General features: G+C 41.0%; 1 protein-coding gene across 4 annotated transcripts in view; it reads left to right on the top strand.

Annotated features, from left to right (window-relative positions):
* Positions 1-27,649, top strand: part of col4a6 (collagen, type IV, alpha 6) — a 423,829-nt gene that overhangs the window by 136,660 nt on the left and 259,520 nt on the right. For all 4 annotated transcript variants that reach the window (XM_043705027.2, XM_087991898.1, XM_087991899.1 and 1 more), the window contains exon 4: positions 1,778-1,861. In XM_043705027.2, coding sequence (XP_043560962.2) covers positions 1,778-1,861 — 84 coding nt within the window. The remainder of the gene's footprint in view (positions 1-1,777; positions 1,862-27,649) is intronic.

Genomic DNA, 27,649 nt, shown 5'->3' with positions numbered 1-27,649 from the left:
CAAGGGTACTTCTGTCCTTTTCTTTATAAATTCACAGGATGAAAGTGTCACTGACTAGGCCAGCATTTATTGCCCATCCCTAATTGCCCAGAGGGCAGTTAAGTGTTAGCCACATTGCTGTAGGTCTGGAGTCACATATAGGCCAGACCAGGTAAGGATGGCAGTTTCCTTCCCTGAAGGACATTAGTGAACCTTAAAGGGTCACTGGGGATTGTTGATCAAAGAGCTAAGTTTTTCATTAGTTACATGTTTTTGTGCTTCCCCCACATACTGGTGAAACTTGTACCTCAAAATGCCATCAGATTATAAAGAACAAAGAAAATTTAAGCCCAGGAACAGGCCCTCTGGCCCTCCAAGCCTGAGCCGATCCAAATATACTGTCTAAATCTGTCGGTCAATTTCTAAGCATTCTTATCCCTCTGCTCCCCACCTACTCATGCATCTGTCCAAATGCATCTTAAATGAATCTACCGTGCCTGCCTCTACCACCTCTGCTGGCAACGCGTTCCAAACACCCATCACCCTCTGTGTGAAGTACTTGCCGTGTGTATCCCCCTCAAACTTTCCACCTCTCACCTTGAAAGTGTGACCTCTCGTTATTGAATCCTTCACCTTGGGAAAAAGCTTGTCTCTATTCACCCTGTCTATACCCTTGATGATTTTGTAAACCTCAATTAGGGCCCCCCTCAATCTCCTTTTTTCTAATGAAAATAAACCTAATCTACTCAACCTCTCTTCATACCAGGCAACATCCTCGTAAACCTTCTCTGCACCCTCTCCAAAACGTCCACATCCTTTTGGTCATGTGGTGATCAGAACTGTACACAGTATCTGCCATCTTACAATGGGTGAATAGGGTCTCTTGGCTCAGGTCTCTAAGTCACCGCCATATTGTTTTCTACTTAAAAATCAGATACCTAAGTAGAAAGTAATCAGGAGTAAAAGAAAGACCAGTTCTTGTAAAGAAGCTTTTATAACCTTTGGATACCCCAAACGTGTAGTCTAGCCAATTAAGAACTTCTGAAATGTTTGTTGCAATTTAAGAAACATGGCAATCCATAGGTGCGCAGCAAGATTCCTTGACACATTAAATGCTTATGAACAGGTAATAAAATATTAAATAAGTGGAGATTAAGGGTTCAATATTGACACCCAGTGAGAACTTTTCTTTTAAGTGGTGCCATGGAATCAAGTACGTCCATCTGAAAAGAGTAGGTTGCTGCTTGGTTTATTGAGAACTGGTGGGGATTAAGGAATGAATGATAAAGAGACAGAGTGATTGATATAATAATGGTGTAGTCATGACTTGTGAAAAGATCTACTCCATTTCTTATTTTTCCATGTTGGATCATTGTCTGCGTTGACTGGCATTTGTTGCATTGTTGTAAAGTCTTGTTGCGGTTAGCTTTATTGAAGCTTGGCAAAGTGTGTGCGGTGAGGAGAAATTCAGCAAATATTTTCATGTGATTGCTATCACATCCCAAACATAAATATAAGTTGAAGATAGCCCGGCTTTTCCATCAGGCATTACTGTGCAACAGCCGATTGATACCTCATTTTAAATTTTCCTTCTAAGCCCAATTGTAACTCTCACTGCCAATGCAGCTCCATCCCCTACCTCGGCGTAAATCAGTATCGAATCAGGATCTCTATGGCTCATTACTGTCAGATGCAATGCATTTAATAACTGAATCTTCAAGAGAAATGTAGTTGCAACATTAATTGGAAAAAATATTGTTGACCAAATGTTGATAGAAATCTTGTTTTGCTTTTGCAGGGGGCGAAGAATGCTTACACCGGGCCGTGTGCGGGACGAGACTGCAGCAGAGGTTGCCAATGTTTGCCAGAGAAGGGGGCGAGGGTGAGTGAGAAGAAAACATTTTGGGGAAAAATATTTGGCTTCTGTTTTCATGAATGCCCATATTAGACAGGGTGGTGCACAAAGTCTTTTTGAACGCAAGATAGTCCAGTTTTCAATCTTACTGAGCAAGCATCAACCAGATCCAAACAAAAGCTGTTTTGGAAAGATATTTGAATGTTGATAGCTGGCCCGATAAAAATCCTGATCAGTCTGATGGGGACTCAACATCAGACAGTTAACTGACATGTCAGTGCTCTTTGTTCTTGTCTTCTGTGCCAAACTTTGCACATTGAGCTATAAGACTCTGAAATGTTGATGGACAGTTCAGAAAGAGATGGTGTAGTTGCACCTCCTAAATAAAGATAGCAAATGATAAAACAACAAATGCCTGTAAAACAGTCTGAATAAAGTGAAATGCTTCACAGCGTCCAAAAAAACAAATTCCTCTTCATTTTGTTGAAAGACTTTTATTCCTATTTGTTTCTCTGTTAAAACCTTAACTCTGTAGTCTTTTAATACCATATCCAGAACAACACAAGGCTCCTTGTACAGGTGGTGACCTTTTGTTAGGGAGATGCAATAGCTTAGTGATGCTATTGATAGATTATTAATCCATGAACTCAACTGATGTCCTGGGGACCAGAGTTCAAATCCTGCCATGGCAGACGAGAGAATTTGAATTCAATAACATGTGTTGAATTAAGAGGCTTCTGACGATGGTGATTGTCAGGGGAAAGCCCATCTGGTTTACTAAACTTCCCAAAAAACTGTTTTCTAATCAACTTGTTCAAGAGATTTTATTATACACCACTGGAAGAGATGCAACTTGAACTTGGGCCTCCTGACTCATAGATAGGGATACTACCAATGCACCACAACAGCCAATTGCTAAATGTCTATCCTTACCTGGTCCAGCTGGTCTGGCCTACATGTGACCCCAGACCTACAGCAATGTGGTTGACTTCCAAATGCTGTCTGAAATATAAAAAATCACTACAAAGTTCAACAAAGAAAAGAAACTGGATGGACCACCTAGCATCGGCCTAGGCACCGGAATGGACAACTGCAAAAGCAGCCCTGCCGACACTGCAAAGTCCTCTTACTAATAGATGGGGGCTATTGCCAAAAGCAACAGACCAGTCAAGAAACAGCCTGACCTAGTCAGACTCATGAATCAATGTCCCAGACCCAGCAGAGTTGGTGCATGGTAGTATACAGTCAGGAGGGAGTTACCCTGGGAGTCCTCACTATCAACCTGGACGTGATGAAGTCTTATGGCGTCAGGTCAAACACACGCTTTTGTGAATAAAGGCATAGTAAACAGAAATAAACAAGTCATTACAATTTAGTACTACAGTCTATAGTTGATAAATTACAATGTAGCTTTGGCAGCTATATTGAAAGAATATTAAAAGCATCAGAATACATTCCAGGGTGATGGCAACTGTAGTTAAGAGGAACTGTTTGTAATACTAGGTGTACTTTCACTTTGAATGTTTAGAATCATAGAATCCCCACAATGTTGAAGCAAGCCATTCTGCCCATCCAGTCCACTCTACCCCTCCAAAGACCATCTCTCCTAGACCCAATCCCTTAATTCCCATGGCTAGTCCACCTAGCCTGCACATCTTTGGATTGTGGGAGGAAACTCACTCAGACATGGGCAATTTAGCATGGTCAATCCACCTAACCGGCACATCTTTGGATTGTGAGAGGAAACCCACTCAGACATGGGGAGAATGTGCAAACTCCACAAACTCCACACGATGCCCAGGGTGGCATCGAACCAGGCCCTTGGCGCTGGGAGGCAGTAATGTGCCAGGATTAAGGGGAGATGACACGGGAAAGATACCATCTAATTGGACATTTAGAAATGTGATGTAGATATAATGGGCATGAATTCTGTACTTTAACAATTCTAGATTCTCAACTTGGGAGCAACGAGGGCTAAAGAGTAAATTTAATAAAGATTTTTGAAATTGTTTATAATTTTGATTGTTTAACTAGAAAAAAGCAGTTTCTTTCATTTTGTGGAATCAGTTGCAAGAGACAATTCATTTCAATTTGTCATAAATATTTTGAGGAGAGAGATACTTTACACGGTACATGATATGCTTTAGCACAGGTGGTAGTTGAGACAGAGGTAAGAAAAAATAATTCAAGTTTGAAGGGGAGGAGAATACTGGATAATGGGGAGCCAGTGGGGCAGTGGGATTTGTTTTGGTTTGTTCCTTCACAAGAAGATTGGCTGAACTGTTCCATTCTCTGTTCCTTACCTACAGAGTCATGGAATTACAGAGTCATAGAGATGTACAGCATGGAAACAGACACTTTGGTCCAATCGTCTATGCTGACCAGATATCCTAAATTAATCTAGTCCCATTTGCCTTCTGTGGTTCAAATGGTCACTTGACCATGGGTCACCCAGGAAATGCCAAAGCAAGGAGAATTAGCCAGTCCCATTCCTACATGCATGATCATAATTCTTGGTAAAAGCCAGAAAAAGATTACTTTTCTTGTTGGATAAATAGAGTCAGTACTTGGTGTAGGAAGTATAATGAACAGAAACAATTTTTAAAGCACATGTACTGAGTCTGGGGAGGGGATAACTGTAGCAAATAAATTTGCATGTAGTGGATGTTCACCTTATTTTTTATTGCTGTCAGTCAAGTGCTTGTGAGCTTATGAATTCCTTGGACACAGGCCTCACTTTATAACCAGAGATCTCCAAGATACTGATGAGGAACATGAGCCCTGACGAATTGCCTGTGTGCTACCACAGTGCTATTGATGTCTACTGTAGAGCTTCTTCTCCTGTTTTGACTGAGATCATGTAACTCTGTGCACTTTCAGGACTGCAAAGCAATGTGCTTGTGGCAGATTTTCCCACTGAACCTTTGTGTCTGGATGCCCCTGTAAACAATCTTTTACAAATGAAAAAAGCCAGTCAAACAGTCATAGCAGACACAATGGAAGCCTTGGCAAACATAAAGCTTCCCTTTATAGACAAGTGATTGTTCACTTCAGGCACTGATAGACCAGTAGCCTCAAAAAGAAGAGGAAGTGGGAGTGACATACTTCCTGAGTGATAACAGATAAACAGAAATCTTTCTTGAAAGGGTGTTGTCAGAATTGACTACTAATGTCAAAAACATGAACAAGAAGGAATATTGCTACCACATGACCTTAAGTGTCATGTTGAAGCTTAAATAGTGCCATATCATATTCCCTATTTTAACATAGCTATTTTCATTGGGAATGTTTCCTTGGTGTTTTAGGCTCAGGTGGTTTATATCATTTAAAAAATTCAGCGTTATTCACCAATGCTGGAAAACCAACTATATTTCAATTACCTGTATAGTGAGAGGCTTTGTTAGATTGGATAAATCAAATCTAAGAGAATCTGACATCTTTAACCACTGAGGTGGATTAATATTAATAGATACTGGAATTTAGACTAACTCTTCATTCACATTTTGACCAACTATAACATACAGAGGATATGCCAAGCTGAGGCCAAGTATTTCTCTTTAACTGGATATAGGAGAAGAAGCAGGCCAATCGGCCAATTTATTTTGCTCTGCCAATCAATGAGATCATGGCTGATTTGATAGTTTTCAACTCCACTTTCTTGCCTTTTTTCCCTATAATATTTGATTCTGATTAAATGTCTGTCTGTCTCAGCCTTTAATATACTGAACAACCCAGCTTTGGCAGCACTCAGTGGTAAAGAATTGTACAGATTCACACGCTCTGTGAGAATAAACTTTTCCTCATCTCTGTCTTAAGTGGGAAACCCCTAACTCTGAGATTATGCCCTCTGGTCCAACACTTTCCCACAAAGAAAACAACCTTGCTTCATTTACCCTGTCAAGTGCCCTAAGAATTATTTATATTTCAATAACATCTCATTCTTCTATGTGTCAATGAGCATAGGCCCAAACTATTCAATCTCTCCTCATAAGATGTCTATACTTGGGATCAGCTTGGTGAACCTTCTCTGGATTGCCTCCTGATGAAGGGCTTTTGCCCGAAACATTGATTTTCCTGATCCTTGGGTGCTGCCTGACCTGCTGTGTTTTTCCAGCACCACTCTAATCTAGACTCTGATTTCCAGCATCTGCAGTCCTCACTTTTACCTGCTTCCAATGCCAGTCAACGTTTCCGTAGATAAGGGGAACAAAACTGTTCAGAGTATTCCAGATCATGTCTAGCTGCTGCTTTGTACAGTTTTAACAAGACGCCCCCATTTTTATCTTCCATTCTCTTTGAGATAAAGGTCAACATTCCATTTGTTTTCCCTACAATCTGCTGAACTTAACTTTGAGGTTTATGCAGGAGGACTTCCGAATTCCTCTGTCCTATAGCTTTCTTCAGTCTTTCTACATTTAAATAATATTCAGCTCTTTATCCTTCCTGTATAACCTCACATTTTCCCATTTATATGGAATATGGGGAACCACCCCAAGGTATTTACAGAAACATTGTGAGGCAAAAGTTTACACTCAGATAAAGACAGAGTCATAGAAATGTACCGCATGGAAATGGATCCTTCGGTCCAACATGAGGATGTTCCAGTGAGATCTGCATCCAAGGAAATAATTCAATGAGAGTCTTGAAGATGCTGAGGGAAGAGGATTGGCAAAGATATTTATGGAGAGAATTGCACAGTTTAGGGTCTGAAGGAATGCTATAATGGTTACAGAGTCATGGAGTCATAGAGATATACAGCACAGAAACAGACCCTTCTGTCCAACTTGTCCATGCCAACCAGATGAGTCCCATTTGCCAGTATTTGGTCCTCATCCCTCTAAACCTTTTCTATTCATATACCCATCCAGATGCCTTTTAAATGTTGTAATTGTGCCAGCCTCCACCACTTCCTCTGGCAGCTTATTCCATACATTCACCATTCTCACTGTGAAAATGTTGGCACATAGGCCCCTTTTAAATCTTTCCCCTCTCACCATAAAACAATGCCCTGTAGTTTTGGACTTCTTCACCCCAGGAAAAGATCTTGTTTATTTACCCTATCCACAAACCTCAAGATTTTATAAGCCTCTATAAGCCTCCAACCTTCCAGGGAAAATAGCCCCAGCCTTTTCAGCCTCTTCCTATAGCGCAAAACCTCCAACCTTGGCAACATCCTTGTAAATCTTTTCTGAACACTTTCAAGTTTCACAACATCTTTCTGATAGCAAGGAGACCAGAATTGCATTCACTATTCCAAAAGAGGCTGCAACACAACCTACCAACTCCTATACTCAATGCAGTAATCAATAAAGGCAAGCATACCAAATGCCTTCTTCACTGTCCTATCTATCTGCGACTCCATTTTCAAGGAACTGTGAACCTGCGCTTCAAGGTTTCTTTATTCAGCTACACTCCCCAGACCTTACCATTAAGTATACAAGTCCTATCCTGATTCCCTTTCCAAAATGCCATTATGTGGAGGAACCGGTGTTGGATTGGGGTGGACGAAGTTAAAAATTACACAACATCAGGTTATAGTCCAACAGGTTTCTTTGGAAGTATAAGTTTTTGAGTGCTACTTTGTATCAGTGGTATGACATTTTGATCTTTTGCTATAAGTTCTGTGTTCTATGATCCTGCCCCACTAGCAACCTGATGAAGGAGCAGTGCTTTGAAAGCTTGAACTTCCAAATAAACCTGTTGGACTATATCCCAGTGTGGTATGATTTTTAACTTTTTCAAAATGCAGTACCTAACATTTATCTAAATTAGACTCCATCTGCCATTCCTTGGCCCACTGTCCCATCTGATCAAGATCCCGTTGTACTCTGACGTAACCTTCTTCGCTGTCCACTACACCTCCAATTTTGGTGCCATCTGCAAACTACCAACCATGCCTCCTATATTCACATCCAACTCATTTATATAAATGACAAAAAGCAGTGGACACAGCACCGATCCTTGTGGCACACCACTAGTTGGGATACACAAGAGGCCATGCTTATGTAGAATTAGTAGGCATGTTATAATGCTGGAGAAAATTACAGACAGGGAAGGAAGAAGCATGAAGAGATTTGAACACAAGAATGGAAGAATAGAGAATTGGAAACCACGTGAGGTGAGATGAACATGAATGATTAGTGAATGGGGTGTGATGTGGGATACATTACTGGTGAAAGAGTTTTTGGATGACTGAGAGTTGGGAGGTCCACATTGAAATGATTGGCTGTGGAGGTAATAAAGGCATTTAACAAGCAGATGCACAGAGGCAGGGTCAGAGTCAGAGGTTGGTGGTCAGCATGATGAAGAGAATACTAGGTTGGAAACTCAGATCAGGGTCAAATGGGATGCCATTGCTTGAATGTAGGGCAAGGATAGAGAAGAATGGAATCAGAGACAAGGGTATGCAGTTTGTGGCAATGTCAAAAATGATGTGTTTGGACTTCTCAGTGTTAACTGGGTGAAATTACAATGTAGACCGTTCCAATATGTGGCTGTGGGATTCCTCATAGATTCCTCAACTTTGGGAGCAATGCAGCAGAGAGGCAGGGCAGCAGTGGTGAGTTAGAGCAAGGGTTATGGCATTGATTTCATAAAAAAAAATGATCATTTACTGCCGTAATATTGATGTTGACTCATTTGCTGTCAGCTGCTTTAAATGCTTAAACAGGTATAGTGACTAATTGCATCCTGTTTTTCTTAGTTAAATTGAATGCAGCTTGGAAATTTTCAAAACTAAAGACAGCCAACCCAAATGTGGTTTTTCATTCAACCCACAGAAATGGTACGTTTGTGTTAGCCATCTGTGAAACTCCAGCAACTTGTGGGAAAACAGATTGGTCTTTGATAAGAGCTTGAAAACCTTAAAGGAGTCCAAAGGCAATGCTGTTAAATTTTCAACATATATTTCTTCCTACTGATTTGCCCGATTAAAATAACCATGTATTTAAAATCCCAAATTTTGTTCAGACTGCTTTCTTAAAGGTACAATTTATAGATTGTGATTGTAAACCAAGCAGAACCTTTTCTGCATTGTCATACATACCAGCTTTCTGTTGAGGCCTTAAGACAGGGCTCTCATCTGTCAGTTCCTAGAATTCAAGGAGACATTCAAGATCCTATGGAACTATTAGGAGAAGGCAATCGAGATCTTGTTTGTCAGTCACCATTCTTACTAGGGCTAGTAGAACATAGAGTTGAAAAATGTGGTGCTGGAAAAACACAGTAGGCCAGGCAGCATCCGAGGAGCAGGAGAATCGACGTTTCGGGCATGAGCCCTTCTTCAGGATTTCGATTTCAGCACCACATTTTCCAACTCTGGTCTCCAGCATCTGCAGTCCTCACCTTCTCCTGGTAGAACATAGAACATAGAAAAGTACAGCACAGAACAGGCCCTTTGGCCCACAATGTTGTGTCGAGAATTAATCTTTATGTAAAATAAAATTACTTAACCTACACACCCTTCAATTCACTGCGATCCATGTGCATGTCCAGCAGTCACTTAAATGTCCCTAATAACTCTGCTTCCACCACCACCGCTAGCAACGCATTCCATGCATTCACAACTCTCTGTGTAAAGAACCTTCCTCTGATGTCCCCTCTATACCTTTCTCCTAATATCTTAAAACTATGACTCCTAGTGCCAGTCAATCCTGCCCTTGGGAAATGTCTCTGGCTATTGACTCTATCCATTCCTCTCATTATCTTGTATACCTCGATCGGGTCACCTCTCTTCCTCCTTCTCTCCAGACAGAAAATTCAGAGCTTAGACAACCTCACTTCATAAGGCAAGCCCTCCAGTCCAGGTATCATCCTGGTAAACCTTCTTTGCACCCTCTCCAAAACCTCTGTATCTTTCCTATAGTAGGGCGACCAGAACTGGACACAATATTCCAAGTGTGGTCTCACCAGGGACTTGTAGAGCTGTAGCAAAACCTCACGGCTCTTAAACTCAATCCCCCTGTTCATGAAAACCAAAACACCATATGCTTTCTTAACAACCCTATCAACTTGGGTGGCAACTTTGAGGGATCTATGTAGATTAGATTTTAGATTAGATTAGATTAGATTAGATTAGATTACAGTGTGGAAACAGGCCCTTCGGCCCAACAAGTCCACACCGCCCCGCCGAAGCGAAACCCACCCATACCCCTACATTTACCCCTTACCTAACACTACAGGTAATTTAGTATGGCCAATTCACCTGACCCTGCACATCTTTGGACTGTGGGAGGAAACCGGAGCACCCGGAGGAAACCCACGCAGACACGGGGAGAACGTGCAAACTCCACACAGTCAGTCGCCTGAGGCGGGAATTGAACCCGGGTCTCTGGCGCTGTGAGGCAGCAGTGCTAACCACTGTACCACCGTGCCGCCCACAATGTACTTGAACACCAAGATCCCTCTGTTCCTTCACACTGCCAAGAATCCTGTCTTTAATCCTTTTCTTCAGTGTTTGAGTTCGACCTTCCAAAATGCATCACTATGCATTTATCCAGGTTGAATTCCATCTGCCATTTCTCAGCCCAGCTCTGCATCCTGTCAATGTCACGCTGTAGCCTGCAGTAGCCCTCTATACTATCAACAGCACCTCCAACCTTTGTGTCATCTGCAAATTTACTAACCCACTCCTCAACCTCCTCATCCAAGTCATTTATAAAAGCTACAAAAACAGAGGCCCAAGAATAGACCCCTGCGGGACCCCACTCAACACTGACCTCCAGGTAGAATACTTTCCATCTACAACTACTCTCTGCTTTCTGTCAGCCAACTAGTTCTGAATCCAGATAGCTAAATCTCCCTGTATCCCATCCTTCCTAGCTTTATGAATGAGCCTACCTTATCAAATGCCTTGCTGAAGTAAACACCAGAGTAATCACCAAACAAACAAATAATGCGCAATAACAAAAATTGCTGGAAAAGCTCGGCAGGTCTGGTAGCACCTGTGGACAGAAATCAGAGTGAACATTTCATTAACTGAGTATCTGAGTTCTGAGGAAGGGTCACTTGACCTGAAATGTTCACTCTGATTTCTCTCCACAGATGCTGCCAGACTTGCTGAGCATTTCCAGCAATTTCTGTTATTGTTTCTGATTTATAGCACCTGCAGTTCTTTTGGTATTTAAATAAGTACAATGTCTGGGAGGTCAGTTTGCTTAAATAGAGCTTAGTCAATTTCAAACTAACAAATTGTTAATAAATGTGTTGAGCTGTTTATGAGGTGATGAACACTGTGTTAATGCAAGTCCTTTTTCTTTATCAATATTAATATAGCTTTATGAGCATTAATGTAACTTTATGAACATACAAGTTGCTGAACCATACACATGATGCACTGAACCCAAACTATCACTTCCCATGACTGTTATTATCAGGGAGGCTGTGAATTGTATGCTAATTTTACCCATTTTACATATACCTTACAGGGATCTTACCCTGTAAAATTTAACTATCTAACTTCCTCAATCTCTTCTCTTGAGTAAAGCTGGTTGCAGTTCCATGCATACTGTCTAATCTCTAACCAAATGGCCATTCTTACTTTGTCTATGTTAGATCCTGGAGTAGTTTCAGCACAGAAGCTGGTCCTTCACTTTGCTGTGCCCATGCCTGGTCACTCTTGAAGAACAGTTCAGCAATTGTCATTCTCCTGCTCTTTGCCCAAAGCCTGGCAATGACCTCTTTCCAAAAGTGATGCAGTTTTCTTCTGAAATAGAGTCATAGAGCCATAAAAATATATAGCACAGAAACAGAACCTTCTGTCCAACTTGTCCATGCTGATCAGATATCCCAACCTAATCTAGTCCCATTTGCCAGCACTTGGCCCATATCCCTTAAGCCCTTCCTATTTACATACCCATCCAGATGACTTTTAAATGCTGTAATTGTATCAGCGTCCACCACTTCCTCTGGCAGCTCATTCATACACACATCACCTTCTGCGTGAAAACGTTGCCCCTTAGGTCCCTTTTATATCTTTCCCCTCTCACCCTAAATCTATGCCCTCTTGTTCTGGACTGCACCACCCAGGGAAAAGACCTTAGCTATTTACCCTAACCATGCCCCTCATGATTTCTTAAACCTCTATAAGTTCACCCCTCAGCCTCCGATGCTTCAGGGAAAACAGCCTCAGCCTATTCAAATCCTCCAACCCTGGTAAAATCCTTGTAAACCTTTTCTGAACTCTCAGCATCCTTCCGATTGGAAGGAGACCAGAATTATACGCAATATTTCAAAAGTGGCCTAACCAATGTCCTGTACAGTCTCAACATGACCTCCTAACTCCTATACCCAATGCTTTGACCAATGAAAGAAAGCATACCAAACGCCTTCTTCGCTATCCTATCTACCTGTGACTCTACTTTAAAGGAGCTATGAACCTGCACTTCATGGCCTGTTTGTTCAGCAACACTCCGCTGGACTTTACCGTTAAATGTGTAAGTCCTGCTCTGATTTGCTTGTCCAAAATACATCACCTTACATTTATCTAAATTAAACTCCATCTGCCACTCCTCAGTCCATTGGCCCATCTGATCAAGATCCCATTGTACTCTGAGGTAACCTTCACTACACCTCCAATTTTGGCGTCATTTGCAAACTTACTGATCCTCCATCAAATCTCCCCCCATCACGCTCTTTATGTGTCAGATCCTAACTACTTGTGACAAAATATGTTGTGTTCATGTCACTCTCCCTATTGCTTCTTTCACCATATTCCCCTCATACAGGTGTTCCCTGATTCTGAATTGTTTCAATATGTGTAGTTTCTCACCAACTATTATATCTACAACTCTCATGACTTTTTATTATTCACTCTTGTGATGTGTCCAGGCCAGTATTTATTCTCCTTCCCTAAGTGCCCAGGGAACAGTTAAGAGTCATCCACATTGCTAAACAAATCTATCAAGTTACATTAGAATTTTCCCTTTTTTAAGGAGAAGGGTGGTATCGTGGCTCAGTGGTTAGCAGCGCTGCCTCACAGCTTCAGGGACCTAGGTTGAATCCCGCCCTGGGGTGATCTCTGTGTGGAGTTTACATATTCTTCCTGTCTCTGTGTGTGTTTCTGCCAGGTGCTTCAGTTTTCTCCCAAAGATGTGCAAGTTATGTGGATTGTCCATGCTAAATTACCAATGGTGTTCAGGGATGTGTAGGTTAGATGCATTGGCCTCGGGGAGTTGCAGGGATGAGTCTGATGGGATGCTCTTCAAAGGGTTGGTGTGGACCTGTTGGGCCAAATAGTCTGTTTCCACACTGTAGTGGTTCTTAAAAAAAAACATTTCCAGATTTTCAAATCAATCTGAATAACTGAACTCTCTTATCCCGGGAACCACTCTTCTATATCTTTTCTGCATACTCTATAATGCATATTGAAATAACAGCATCAGATTTTGCATTTGTTATGTATGTTAGCAGGAAATGTATGCCTCCCTGGGTGTCAGTTACTTTTTTTCTCTAGGATGTGGCTTTGCCTTCAACAAAGATGAGTAGTGATTGTCTCCAGCTATGCCCTCGAGCTATCTGGCCATTTCTTAGAGGTTGTGCTGCCTCAGTAATGATCTGGAGGTGCCGGTGTTGGACTGGGGTGGTCAAAGTTAAAAATCATGCAACAGCAGGTGATAGTCCAATGGGTTTATTTGGAAGCTTTCGAGGCGCTGCCAAATAAACCTGTTGGACTATGACCTGGAGTTGTGTTATTTTCAACTCTGCCTCAGTAAGTCCCCCTTGCACAGGTGTCCCATGTGAACCTCATGCAAAAAGTATCATAATTTTTCTCAGTCACTCAGTTTTGTTCATCGAAGATGGTTCCCATGCTGCACCTTCTGAATCATTTTGCCATCTTTTGTTTTGAAAAAAACATTGTGCTAAGATGCATCATTTTTAAGCAGCTTCTTCCTACAAATCTTTTTAAATCATTTTCTGACAACTGTAAAATTCTCTGTCCTATTACCAGTGGCAACAGTCCAAAGTATACAAACTACTCTCCATTTTAAGACAACTCTGTCATGTCACTCATTATGAACTATACCAAATATGGCAATTACACATGAGTGCTCAGGTGGATGGATTCAAGTGACATTCTGCTGAGGTTGGGATTTTGGTAAATTGTCATTCTAACGTGGAAGCTGAATATTGCATATGTGGCTATTTTGGGTGGAGTGACTGGAAGGTATTCATAATTCAGAATAGGTTATCTTCCATGAGGTAAGGAAAAGGAGGACTTTCATTTATTTAGCACCATCATGAGCTGAGGACCTTGCAGCTAATTAAATACTTTAGCAAATTTTTGTGAAAGGTGGGAGCCCATCTGCAGGTAGCAAAGGCTAACAAACATCAACATGATCATGATTGATCTGTTCTGGAGATGGTGGTCAAAGGACAACAGCTGGCCAAAAGTACTAACAAAACTACTGCTGCGCATCTTTGAACTAGGGTCGTGGGATTTCACACATCCACCTCAGAGAGCAGATAAGGCATCAGCTTGAGGTATCATCTGTAAAATTATGCCCCCGACAATGAAGCACTGGAGTAGTGGGCTACACCATATCTTCAAGTCACTGATCATGAAAGCACAAACTTCTAACTTGGATGTAAGAGTGCCCTTAACTGATCCTCAACCCCTGCCTGGGTACGTGCACGCATTGTACTATTCTTGTGCATTTTTCGGTTAGCAGCATTGACTTGGCACTGGAACCAACATTGGTATCAGCCCTGTCTACCCTGCAAGATCCTCCTTTGTAACATGTAGAGCCTTGTGCCCCCTGCCCCCCAACACTCCTCCATGTTGAACTCCAATTGGAAGAAGCATTGAGGGTGGCATTGATGCAGAATATACTCTTGGTGGAAGTCTATTCCCAAAACTGACGCAGTGGCAACACTTATGACTGAGCTGGCTGAGTCCTAGAGGATATAGCTGCTAGACTGTGCTTATAGCAATTGATGAGAAAACCAACAAGAGGGAAAAATCTACTTGACCTCATCCTGACCAATCCACCTGTCACAGGTGTGGCCGTCCATGACAATACCCATTAGAGTGACTGCTGTACAGTCCATTGTAGAAATGAAGTCCTGACTTCCCATTGAGAATTGGCACTACCATTGTGCAAATGGATAGGCTCCAAATCACATCAGATCTGAGCTCTACAGATCTGCCACATCCAGTTATGAGTGGTGGTGGACATTTAACCAACTAACAGGAGGTGAAGGCTCCACAAGTATCCCCCTCTTCAATGATGAGGGACCACACATATCAGTGCATAAGTCAATGCTGTAGCATTTGCATTCATCTTCAGCCAGAGTGCTTCCTCCTGAGGTCCCAGCATCACAGATACCAATGTTCAACACATCTGACTCACTCAGCATGATATCAATAAATGCCCGAATACTGCAAAGACTATAGCTCCTGCCAACATCCTGACAATAGTACTGAAGACTTGTTCTCTACAATTTTCTGCACTCTGTACTAGTACAGCTACAACACTGGCATCTATCCAAACAATGTGGAAGATTCCCCAGACATATCCTGTACTCAAAGAACAAGACAACCCAAAGCTGGCTGCTAGTGCTGTATCAACATACTTTGAATTATTTATATATTGATGAAAAGGGTTATCTATATATTGATGAAAAGGTGAAAAACCAGAGCAAGATTGTGGCAGCAATGCAACAGTCAGAAAATCGCACAGACAAGAATGTCCATTTCCAGGTGCTTTAGGTTATTATTTTGTGTATCTGATGTTTGTAAATTGCCTCCCCCAACTCCAGTTTCCTTTTAATCTCCAAAGTCCTGAAATGTGCTGATGCGTGCCTTTCCTGTAATTGGTGTTTGAATCAATGATATCAATTGTTTAATGTCATTACCATCACTGAATTCCTGACTAGCAACGTCCTGGGACTCACCATTTATCAGAAACTGGACTGCACTGGTCATATGAACATTATAAGAGCAGGTCAGAGACTCGAAATGTTGTGGAGAATAATTCAGCTCCCATCTCCCCATACCTGTCCACCATCTAGGGCATAAGTGCAGAGGGTGAAGAAATATTACCCACTTGTCTGGATGGTTGCAGCTCCAACAACACTGAAGAACCTTGGCACCATCCAGGACAATGAAGCTTGTCTACTACCTTCAGCATTTACTTTCTTTAGCACCAAGACATGGTCGCAACAGTGTGTTACCATCTGCAAAAAATCACTACAGCGATTCACTAAGTGATTCTGACTGCACCTTCCAAACCCATGAACTCTACCACTTGGAAGGACAAGGGCACCAGATGCAAGTTCCTCACTAAGCTACACATCTTGACTTGCAACCATATCACCATTTCTTCACTAATATGTTATGCCATGACTTTGCTGCTGGTAAAGATGGTGTTGATGCTACAACAAAATGCATATGCATTTTAGGAACACCCCCTTCGATTGACAAGCCATTGTTTTGAAAAAAAAACCTCAACCAGAGATCCTTTAATGGTAGTTTAACCCATTCCTAAATTAGATCAATAAAAAACTTATCATTCTGTTGTATGACAGAATCAAACACTACTGCAGTTAAATTCTAGGTAAAGTTAATATATTGTCATTGTAATAAATCCCATGATCATGGTCATGAGAAATTCAGTAGATTTTCTAATCTACCAAGATGCAGCCAGATATTGCTTTTCTGAAATGGTGCTGACAAAATGTTCACCCAGAGGTTTTGACGTGCCCTTGTGATGCATTTTGAAAAAAAGGAGTTGGGCAAAGTTGACCACTTTATCAGTGGCTAAAGTACAAAATAGGACCGTGCTAAAAATCATTCAGAGATTGTATGTTTTAGAAATCAGATTATGCCAGAATTGGGCCACAGCACGTGCTGCCAGGACTCTGCTTAGGCCAGTACAAAATTGCTTATTGAGCCTCAATTAGTTTCTTGCCCTGAACTGCAGAAGCTAAGTGCAGCCCAAGAGGTAGCTCCTGGACCTGGAAATACCAAAATTAGCCTGGTCAGAAGCTGGTTGAGGTGACTGGGTCTGCTAATGACTTGGAAGTTAATCAGGAGAAGGCTGCGTGGTTATAGAATAGATGGCAGAAAGTGATGGAAAAACTCAGCAGGTCAGGTAACATTTGTGGAGAGAGAAGCAAAGTTAATGCTTTGAGTCCCTTGACTTCTTTGGATCCATTTCTCCAGCACTTCCTGTTTTTACTTTGGATCTTCGGCATCTACATTGTTCCTTTCTCACAGTAAATAAACTAAAAAACTTACAGCTTACATTGAAGGAAGCAGTATCCAGAGATCTCTTAAAGGCTATTGGTTTGGTTACGAAGTGCCTGAGAATGCTGACTGGCACATTCTGCAACAAATCACTAACATATTTTGTCAGGCACCCAAAACAGTAGTTGTGCCCTTTTACTCAAAGGGTCTAATGCCTCTTTCAGGTATGGGTGCTGAGACCTATGCAAGAGCTTGGAACAATACAATGGACACGACTCATTAAACACAAAGTACGCTTACTCCTAGCTATTGCCATGTTCGATCCTTATGTATACAACTTGAACTTGTTACAGGGCACATCAAAATCTCTGGACCAACATTTTGTAAAGCCACATTTCAAAAAGGCAATATCATGCTGCATCTTGGAGATTTAAAGATCCACTGAATTTCTCATATGTGTGGTCTTGGGATATATTACAGTGACAAAATACTAACTTTACCCAGAATTTTACTGCAGTAGTGTCTGGTTCCATCATACAATGGAACGATAAGTTTTCACTGATCCTAATTTAGGAATGGGTTAAAGTACCATTAAAGGATCGCTTGTTCAGATTCTCCTCAACGTGTTCTGTGACAGATTGGAATTTGATCTAGTAGGAATGATTAGAAATTTAATCGGGTGGGTTGGGTGGGGTTTGGGATGTGTGGGGACAGGGAATCACATTGATTTAACAGAAGCTTCCAGTTCAGTGTGTGCAGGGAATGAATTATGCATGTGTGGACAAGAAAGCCAAGCAGCTCTTGATTGAGCTGGAAATCATTGAGTTCATTTAAAAACTCAGCTCTGCCAAAAGTGAAAAACCAGAGCAAGACTGTGGCAGCAATGCAACAGTCAGAAAATCGCACAGACAAGAATGGCCATTTCCAGGTGCTTTAGGTTATTATTTTGTGTGTCTGGTGTTTGTAAATTGTCTTCCCCAACTCCAGCTTCCTTTTGATCTCCAAAGGAGGGGGCATAGCTTTAAATTAAGGGGTGGTAGGTATAGGACAGATGTTCGGGGTAGATTCTTTACTCAGCGAGTCGTGAGTTCATGGAATGCCCTGCCAGTAGCAGTGGTGAACTCTCCCTCTTTATGGGCATTTAAACGGGCATTGGATAGGCATATGGAGGATAGTGGGCTAGTGTAGGTTAGGTGGGCTTGGATCGGCGCAACATCGAGGGCCAAAGGGCCTGTACTGCGCTGTATTTTTCTATGTTCTATGTTCTATGTCCTGAAATGTGCTGTTGCATGCCTTCCCTGTAAATTTGTACTTGAATCCCTGCAAAACGGGTTTCTGCCCCATCGCACTATCAAAGCAATACTTAGCAAAATCAGCAGTGACATCCTTTGTGACAATGACAGAGGTGAGCTATCCTTTCTGAACCTGTCTGCAGCCAGTTGCAAACATAAGACATCAGTCAGATAGAAGAGGCCACTCAGCCCATGTCGTCTGCTCTGCCATTCACTGAGATGCAAACATTCTAGATGCTTGGGATCTGGATAATAGTGACTTTAGTGTATTTGGAATTGAAAGGGAAAAATGGATCAGCAGCTTTATTAAAGCTAATCTAAGACTTATCTTATCAATAAAGATAGAATTAACTATCACAGCCAGCTTTACCGAAATTTTTTAGTGATCCTGGCTGCTCATTTTCAAATTGCACATTTATCCTGTGGCAGTGAGTACTTCCAGCTACCCCTAGTATTTCTCATGCAACAGGCAGATTCAACTAATGGGCACTATCCATTCCTTGTGTATACTGTACACCAGGAAGATTACTATACATTCCATCTGTCAAGTTTTTGTCCATTCACTTAACCTACCTATATCCCTCTGTGAATGTTATTCTCACCACTTCCATTCCCACCTACAGTTGGGTCATCTGAAAATTTGGAAAATTTGATGATAGTACATTCATTCAGGCCATTGATATATATTTTGTAAATAATTGTGACCCCAGCACTGATATCTGTGAAGCACTGACTCCACGACAGATTGCCATCATCAAAATGTCTCCTTTATCCTAACCCTCTGTCATCTATTAGTTAGTCAATCCAGTATCAATGCTAATATACTATTCCAATGCCATTGCCTCACCTCATATTAAATAGCCTTATGTATAGTACCTCTTTGAACGGCTTTTAGAAATCCAGATCTGTTACATCTATTAGTTCCCCTTCATCTATCTTGCTTGTTGCCTCCTCAAAGAACTACAATGAATTTGTCAGGCATGATTTCCTCTTCATAAAACCACATTAGGTTCTGTTTCATTATTTATGTATTTCTAAATTCTCTGCTATTGCATCCTTCATAACAGTATCTGACATTTACTCAATGACAGATGTTAAGCTAAATAGTTTATTGTTGCCAGTTTTTGTCTCTCTCTCTTTTGAATATAAGTGTTACATTGTCAGTTTTCCAAGCCTCTGAGGCCTAGAAGATTACGACCAGTACAGCATTCTATCTGTAGCTACTTCCTTTAAGATCCCAGGATGCATCCTATCAGGTCCAGGAGTCTTATCAGCCTTCAGTCCCATTTGCTTCCCTTGTCCGTTTTCTCTAGTGATACTTCTTGTATTTATTTCATTTCCTCCCTATAGTCTCTTGGTATTTTTGGAATGCTATTAGTGTTCTCCACCATGAAGACTGCTATAAAGTATTTATTCAACTCCTCTGCCATTTACGGTTCCCCATTATTATTTCTCCAATCTCATTCTCTAATGGCCTGAGTTCACTTTGGCCTCTTTTTTCCTTTTATATGCTTAAAGATGCTCTTACTGTTCATTTTAAATATTACTTGCTAAGTTTGCTCTCATAATTTATTTTCTCCCTCTTCATTATTTTAATGGTCATCTTTCATTGACTTTTAAGACTTTTCCAAATCTTTGATTCGTTATTAATCTTTGTGTGTTTTTTTCTTTTATGTTGATGCTCTTTTAGCACAATCTTTGTGTAACAGTAAAATTGCATTGCTAAATTAGTTTTCCCAGGCAAGAACATGCATTTATGTAGAGCCTGAGTATTTTCAAGATGTCCTAAAGCAAGTGACCTCATAGCCAATGTCTTACTCTTGATTTGTGCTCATAGACAAATATAGTAGCCAGTTTGTGTACAGCTAGGTCTCACAATCAGTAATTAGATGAATAACCAATTAATCTGTTTGGATAGTGTTGGCTGAGGGATTTTATTTTCAAAAGTGCATTTTGGAAAGTAAAATTGGGCAGCGTGGTATAACATGTGACAGATCCCAACTGCGCTTTATTCCATCTCCATCAGCTCTCCAACCTGAGGACTTCACGGAGAGTATTTTTTGCCACGTGAAGTTATGAAATCGAGGTTTCTGTAATTTGTACAAGCATTCAAAAGATTTGAAGGACATGTTCTTCTCTAAATTTTTTCACATGTCAGTGTCTCGCCTTAATGCTCAAGCGTTAGCATGTTTGGTTGCTTGAATAGGTGCAGTTTACTCTTGTGAAAAGGTCGCATTCCCCAGCCCCCAAAATGTACAGAATGTAACTTAGCTTATCTGCCAAATAGCTAAAGGCAGTTTATTAAGATTGTTTATCTTCACTGCAATGGTTTTCTGAAACTGACTATAAGCCTGGACTTGTGTGTCATACCAAGCTTGTATGAGGTGCAAAGGTGTTCAGAGATGTTGGCTTTGTATTAGATGAGAGATGGAGCTTATAATATCCAAGCCCACAATTAAACAAGTCCCTTTCCCAAACCTTCAAGAATTTCCTCAAAGTATTGACATTTCCTTGGGTACAGGCATCTTACACAAATAGTTGTGCTATGTTCATGACTTGAGACAGCTAGGGATAGTGTAACTACATTGCTGCAGCCTAAGTCCAGACATTGGCAGGACTTAAGCTGGTGAGCTATATTTGTCAACAGCTGTAATAATAAAATATGTGGGATTTCCCACTGCAAGAAGGGATGAATATTGATGCCTACCCAAATGCATGAAATACATATTCAAATCCTGCTCTATTGATTGGAATATGTGAATGCAAAGCATATTTTGCCAAAAACACTCATCAGTCTTGGGTATCAGAAGTGCTTGTATGTTCCTCCAGTACTGCTAAGACACTAGATGTTGAAAAAAAATATAAGAAGCAGCTTGCCCAGTGCAGCCAATTGCATAAAGCATAGTTGATAGATTTTTTTCTGATAAATTCAACACTGTAAATGGCAATGATGGTAAATGTGTTGGAAACAATTTTTCTTACAACTTCATCTGGAACAGATGAACTAACAACAGTTTCATATCCCAGTGACCGCTGCCAGTACTATCTGAGGTGAGACTGAAATGGAAAACTGACTGGAGTCTGTACTTCGTAGATTAGGTATGTGCAAAATGGTGTTTGCCTGTAAAGCAGCTAAACACAGTCATGAAGCTGATTCCTTCCAAGGCTTGTATACACTTTTCAGCAAGGGTACTGCCAAGATGATAACCAGATTTCCCTTCACAGTATCACGTGCATTGACATTTATTGTAGTGTCCCTCTGATGACCCTGGCTGAAATTAGCTCACTCACTTCTGTGTGCTCCGGTTTCCTCCCACAATCCAAATATGTGCAAGTCAAGCAAACTCGCCATGCTAAATTGCCCATGGTGTTCAGGGATGTGTAGGTTAGGTGCATTAGTCAGGGGTAAATGTAAAATAGGGTAGGGGCATGGGTTTGGGTGGGATACTCTTCGGAGGGTCAGTGTGGACTTGTTAGGCCAAAGAGCCTGTTTCCACACTGTAGGGGTTCTATGACTACACACCAGAAAATTAACCATGACATTTTGAATGAAAAGATTCAATTATGTGTTTGATTAGATATTGTGAAAACTTGTTACTGCGGAATTGGAACTGAGAAGATTAAGTACTGTGCATAAATTTGCCAAATGCCAGTATTCTCCTGTTGCACATCTCCCATCCAACATCCCAGGGTAGGTGTGCCACAGGTACTGTGTAAAGCTCCTTCTGCATGATGTGATCTCCTAAGAGAAAGTTGAGAGAAAGTCGGATAATGGTATTCAAAATCCTGAGGTCTCTGGGCCGTATAGACAGGGAGAAACTGTTCAGATTGTAAAAAAACAATCAAGAATGAGAGGATTTGAAAGGATTGGCAAAAGAACCAAAGGGGTTGTGAGTGAGTTAGCAAAGTATTTTTTTAACAGCAGGCATTTAAGATCTGGAATGCACTGTCTGAAAGTGTGGTGGAGCTAGATTCAATTTTGGGTATTGAGTAAGGGTTTGAAGAGAGAGTTTTTGGGGGAAGTGCATGGACTATGGGGGACAAAAGAATGCTATTGGCTGGATTGTTTTTGCTAAGAACTGACATGGACACAATAAGCTGAACCGGCTTTTTCTGTGCTATGGCCATTCTAAGATTCTATAGCATAGAGCCAGCAAAGGTGATTGAACAAATCTATCCAATCGCTTAAACCAAAATATCCAAGCAAAACACAGTTAGAAACACAAGATACAAATTTGCAAAGATCCTTGGATTCACAGTGGGCTGCAGTTGGAGAATATTGTAATTGGGCAAGATCATATAATGTCTGCATTAAATGGAGGTAACTTTTGATGAGAAAACCCTCAGTTTTTCTGTGAGTTGTTTCAGGTTTCACTTCAGCCATGCAAGGTCTATTATTGGAAGGGTGGGCTAATAATCTGCCCAGGTACAGTTGGAGTCAATTATCTGCATCTGCCCAAGAAAGATGTAAGATGTGGGGGCAAGATTTAAAAGGGACCTAAGGTGTAACTTTTTCACACAGAGAGTGGTGCAGATATGGAATGAGCTGTCAGAGGAAGTGGTGGAGTCTGGTACAATTACAACATTTATAAGGCATCTGGATGGGTATATGAATTGGAAGTGTTTAGGGGGGTATGGGCCAAATGCTGGAAAATGGAACTAGATTAATTTAGGATATCTGGTTGGCATGGACGAGTTGGAGTGAAGGGTCTGTTTCCGTTCTGTACATGTCTATGATTCCATGACTCTAAATGTCACCACATGTGGACTCCTGAGCTATGGAGTATTGCATGTATCCTGCAACTAATTTTGTGTTATGGTAAAGTTGGCATTTTTCCATCTTGATTTATAATAACAGCACCAACAATTTACCTCCTTTCTCCTGACCTTTTGTAAATACTTTGATTCTTGCAACAGTGCAAATTGTTTTGCCAGCCCTTAATAAGAGGGCCTTGAAAAGTGAATTCCCATTGTTTATTCAACACGAGAGACGTCACAGCAGGGCCCAGTGTGGTCATCATCCAATGGGCATCTGTATGTCTTTTTTGAGTCCCCTCTTTAGAAAGCAATTAGAACTGGGAAGCGTGTATGAAATTTTCATCAAATCAAAAAGGTGCATAAGTCAGAGTTCCACCTTCTCAAGAACAAATCATAGAATCCCTACAGTATGAACGCAGGCCATTTGGCCCATTGAGTGCACACCGACACTCCAAAGAGCAGCTCAGCCAGACCCATCTCCCTACCCAATCCCTCCAATCCTGCATTTCGCCTGACGAATCCACCTAGCCTGTGGGTAGAATCATATCCAGTCCCTGGTGCTGTGAGCCAGCATGCTGAGCCACTGTGCCACCATTTAGTTAAGGGCCAGTTAACTAAGCAATACCAGTATATTTGGATCTGAAATCGCGAATGCTGATGGGCAAGAAATATTGGTGATGCTCTGAGCCCATTAATTAATTATGAAAACTGTTTCAGCTTGTTACTGATCTCTGGGGGTAAGAGAGACAACAGCAAAAGCCAAAGTGGCCAGGGGTCTCCCGTCAATCCCTATACATTCACTATGCTGGCCTGTGCACATAACAAGTTCGGCATCAGCTGTGATGTCCCCTATTGATAAATTCTGACTGGCAATATTTACCCAACAGAGTCTAAACAGAGGTGAAAGTAACTGAGATGAACTCCAGAGAACAAACCTGAATGGTGAATTATTGCTTTGGTCAGAAAAGAGAGCAAGCTCTTAGTTAAACTGGATTACAAGACAGATGGAGCCTGCTGCTCAGTTAAACAATCCATTAAAACCTCTATTTTCGCAAGTCCTCGTTAGATGATAATAGCTATGCAGTGTCTTTAAAGTGCAGAATGACTTAATTTGTATAATTTGTAGAATCGCAAGTATTCCTTTATCATTATCAATCTGCTGGTTTGAAAATGTATAATTTTCTGATTATGTTGTTTCCTGTTATGAATTTGAAGGTTGTTACTCAAAAACCTCAGCAATTTTGTCATCGCCGTTTTTTTATTCTTCTGTGTAAATTTCACCAACGTCATGAGACAAATCAGCTTTATTGTTTGGTCTGGTCCTCTTTGCTGTGAATTAATTCCTAAAAAAAATCTGAATCTCAAAGACTCTGGGATAATTATCTGTGTTTTTGCCATTTTCCCAGGGTTTCTAACACTCTTCCACCACTGTTACAGTGGACAATCCTGCCCACGAAATGATCTCCCCAAATTAGATTAGATTAGGTTCGATTCCCTACAGTGTGGAAACAGACCCTTCGGCCCAACCAGTCCACACCGACCCTCTGAAGAGTAACCCATCCATATCCATTTCCCTCTGACTAATTGACCAAAACTATGGGGCAATTTAGCATGGCCAATTCACCTGACCTGCACATCTTTGGACTGTGGGAGGAAACCCACGTAGACACAGGGAGAATATGCAAACTCCACACTGACAGTCACCTGAGGCTTGAATCAAACATGGGATCCTGGTGCTGTGAGGCAGCAGTGCTAACCACTGAGCCACCATGCTGCCCCAAGTAGAAGTGCATTGAAGTGATTTCAAAGTGGCATCTTATCTTGAGAGACTGAAGATGCTCAGTAACATCAGTGGAACATCTAGCTTCCTCCTCCCCCAGTATTTTCCACTTTTGACCCCAGTATAACTTCTGGAACCTGCCTTATAATGCTGTATGCTTCGAGCAATGATTGTGTGGACTTCTGATCTGAATATATTGGTATTGCTTAGTTAATTGTTCCTTAACTAAAGAAAGGGCTTCTATTAACAGTGGCACAGTAAAACAAGTAATTTGCTCATTCAAGCTTGTGACATTTTGCTGTTTCCTCCCTCAGTCAATGTTCAGGTATTCATAAAACTCTATAATCTCATTGTGGCTGGGTGAAAATCTTGGATCTCTCGACTCCACAGCATACTGAGGGCAGCTGCATCACACTGGCTGCAGTGACTTAGAAAGAAAAGGGAACAAATTTGGGCCTTGAAAAAGATATTCATGTCACTCAATTCATGAACACAATTTCACTCCAGTTATTCTAGTGGGAAATCGGACTGGATCAGATGAGAATGAATCAGATGTAAATATTAAGTGGGGGTAAAATTTTACATTGAAACATGGTGAAAAAAATTACGTTTTCCATATCAAATTTAGATACTTGCTGTTTGTAGAACATATGAGATACTGGCTGGAATCTTCCATTCTCTTGTAGAAGTTTAATAGTGAGAGTGAGCATCATTTCTGCTTAGCTTTTCTCACATGATAACAAGGTTGGCACCATATTGCATGTGGAAGCATGGGATTTTCTCTGTCTCTCATTGCACCTCAATCCCTTTTCTCTCTCCAACTCTGAATGTATTTTCCCTGTCGCCCAATGTGTGGTACATAAACAGAGAAGACTTGCCAGGAACCATTCATGCATTGGTCCACGAGTACACAAAATATTTCAGAGTAAACATCAAAATGAAATCTGCCTACTTTTCATTGAAAAAAATGTTCAGGCTGCCTTCCACATTTAATTAGCCACTTTTATCAGATTCATTTTTCTTTCCAATGTTAAATCAACTGGAGGTGCCAAATGGATTGTTTGATATCTGCTAGACTGCTGGACACTAACAAGCAATTTTTGGAGCTTATAATCAAATTTGAACTAAGGCAGCAGTGGTTAGCCAGAGTTAGCCTTCATAACTTTGGCAGGTGACAATTTAGTCAAAGACCTGAATTTTGCTTGCTCAATAGCAGATTCTGCCAGGAAATGTCGTACTGAAGACTCTCCCTGTTGGTTTTAAGCAAGCTTTTGGTTGGTACTTTCCCAAAACTGTATCTCCTTAAGTGTGGGGGTGTTACATTTTGTTTGATAATGGCCTGGTGAAGCACGTTGGGGTGTTTTACTATGTTAAGGCAATATATTGTTCTTGGAAGAAAGTAAGACCAGAATCAGCTTTACATACATGTTCTCTCTTGATTCATGTGTTCGGACTGGGTTAACTATCAGCTAGCCTTCATCAGCACAGGTTAGTATGTGTGAGGAAAGCAACAAACACGACATAATAAACGGCATTTCTGGCACTGTAAAATCTGCCCATTTTCAAAAGCAAAGGGTGGTCAATCCACCAGAGGCAACTGATTATGTATTTCCACCAGTGATTCGGCCTCTGTTGGCACAGGGTAAACATCATGTGATAGTCTCTATTCCTTTGGCACAATGGAGTTCACCAAATCAGGGCTATCATCAAAAGGGCATGCGGGGAAATAAGTGTAAACATTAAAAAATATTTGCAGCTGTAGAATCTCTTTTCACAGATTACCATGTTGCAATGGTTAAGTTTTTTTAATGTGTTTTAAAAAATGTACATCTGGGAAAAGCACGCAAGCATTCAGTGTAGCATTAACCTTTTTCGCTGTTTAGACATGTTTAAGCAAGTGTTTATACAGTTACTATAGAGAGAACCTTTTAGATTTTGCAATGCAATTTTTAAAAATAAAGGCACATAATTTTATTATGAAAGATTTAGTTCATCAAGGCCACAGTGTTAGATTCAAGTTGAAACTCTTTTCATATTCATAACTTGTGACACTGGAAAAGCACAGCAATTCAGGCAGCATCTGAGGAGCAGGAGAATCGATGTTTTGGGTATAAACCCTTTAGGTCAGGGCTTACACCCGAAACGTCGATTCTCCTGTTACCTCGGATGCTGCCTGACCTGTTGTGCTTTTCCAACGCCACACCTTTCGACTCTAATCTCCAGCATCTGCAGTCCTCACTTTCTCCTTTCATATTGCGTATTACTGACCCTGCATTGCTGGACATGGGATCAATGAATGGTGGAGGCAGCGTTGATCTACTGTAACTTAATCAGGAGATGAACAAGAGCCCTTGAGAATGACAGAAAAAATGTGGTTTTAGTTGTTCACTTCATTTTCCAAGGTTTTCATTCAAGTAAGAGAACCACTTTGCAATTTCTGTGTTAAAGTGCCTGAAATTAATCCACTCCTCCATGAATACGGAAACACAGGTCCCCAAGGTGACAGGACTATACGCTCCAGTCATTCTTTGCAAATATTTCACTTTAATCTGAAATTTTTCTATTACCTCCTCTATTGATACTTGAGCAATAGGATTGTTCATGAGGACCAGAAGCTAACACACCTTAATCGTGCTCATTTTCAGGTTAATGTCAATCTGTTCTGTGCTATAATTTTCCTTCCCCATTTCCAGTAAGAACGTTTAGAACCTTAAAATTACTAGTCTTTGTTCTGGCTATTTTTTTCTTTGACAGCTCATAATTTCTGAGGTTATTCTTAGACTCTTTGCTCTCTTTTT

Source organism: Chiloscyllium plagiosum, unplaced genomic scaffold (genome assembly GCF_037043375.1).
Source record: "Chiloscyllium plagiosum isolate Xiang-an unplaced genomic scaffold, Cpla_swu_hap1 HiC_scaffold_11, whole genome shotgun sequence".
Classification (NCBI taxonomy): domain Eukaryota; kingdom Metazoa; phylum Chordata; class Chondrichthyes; order Orectolobiformes; family Hemiscylliidae; genus Chiloscyllium; species Chiloscyllium plagiosum.
Note: the sequence above shows the minus strand (reverse complement) of the source record. Positions and strands in the feature narration are given on the sequence as shown.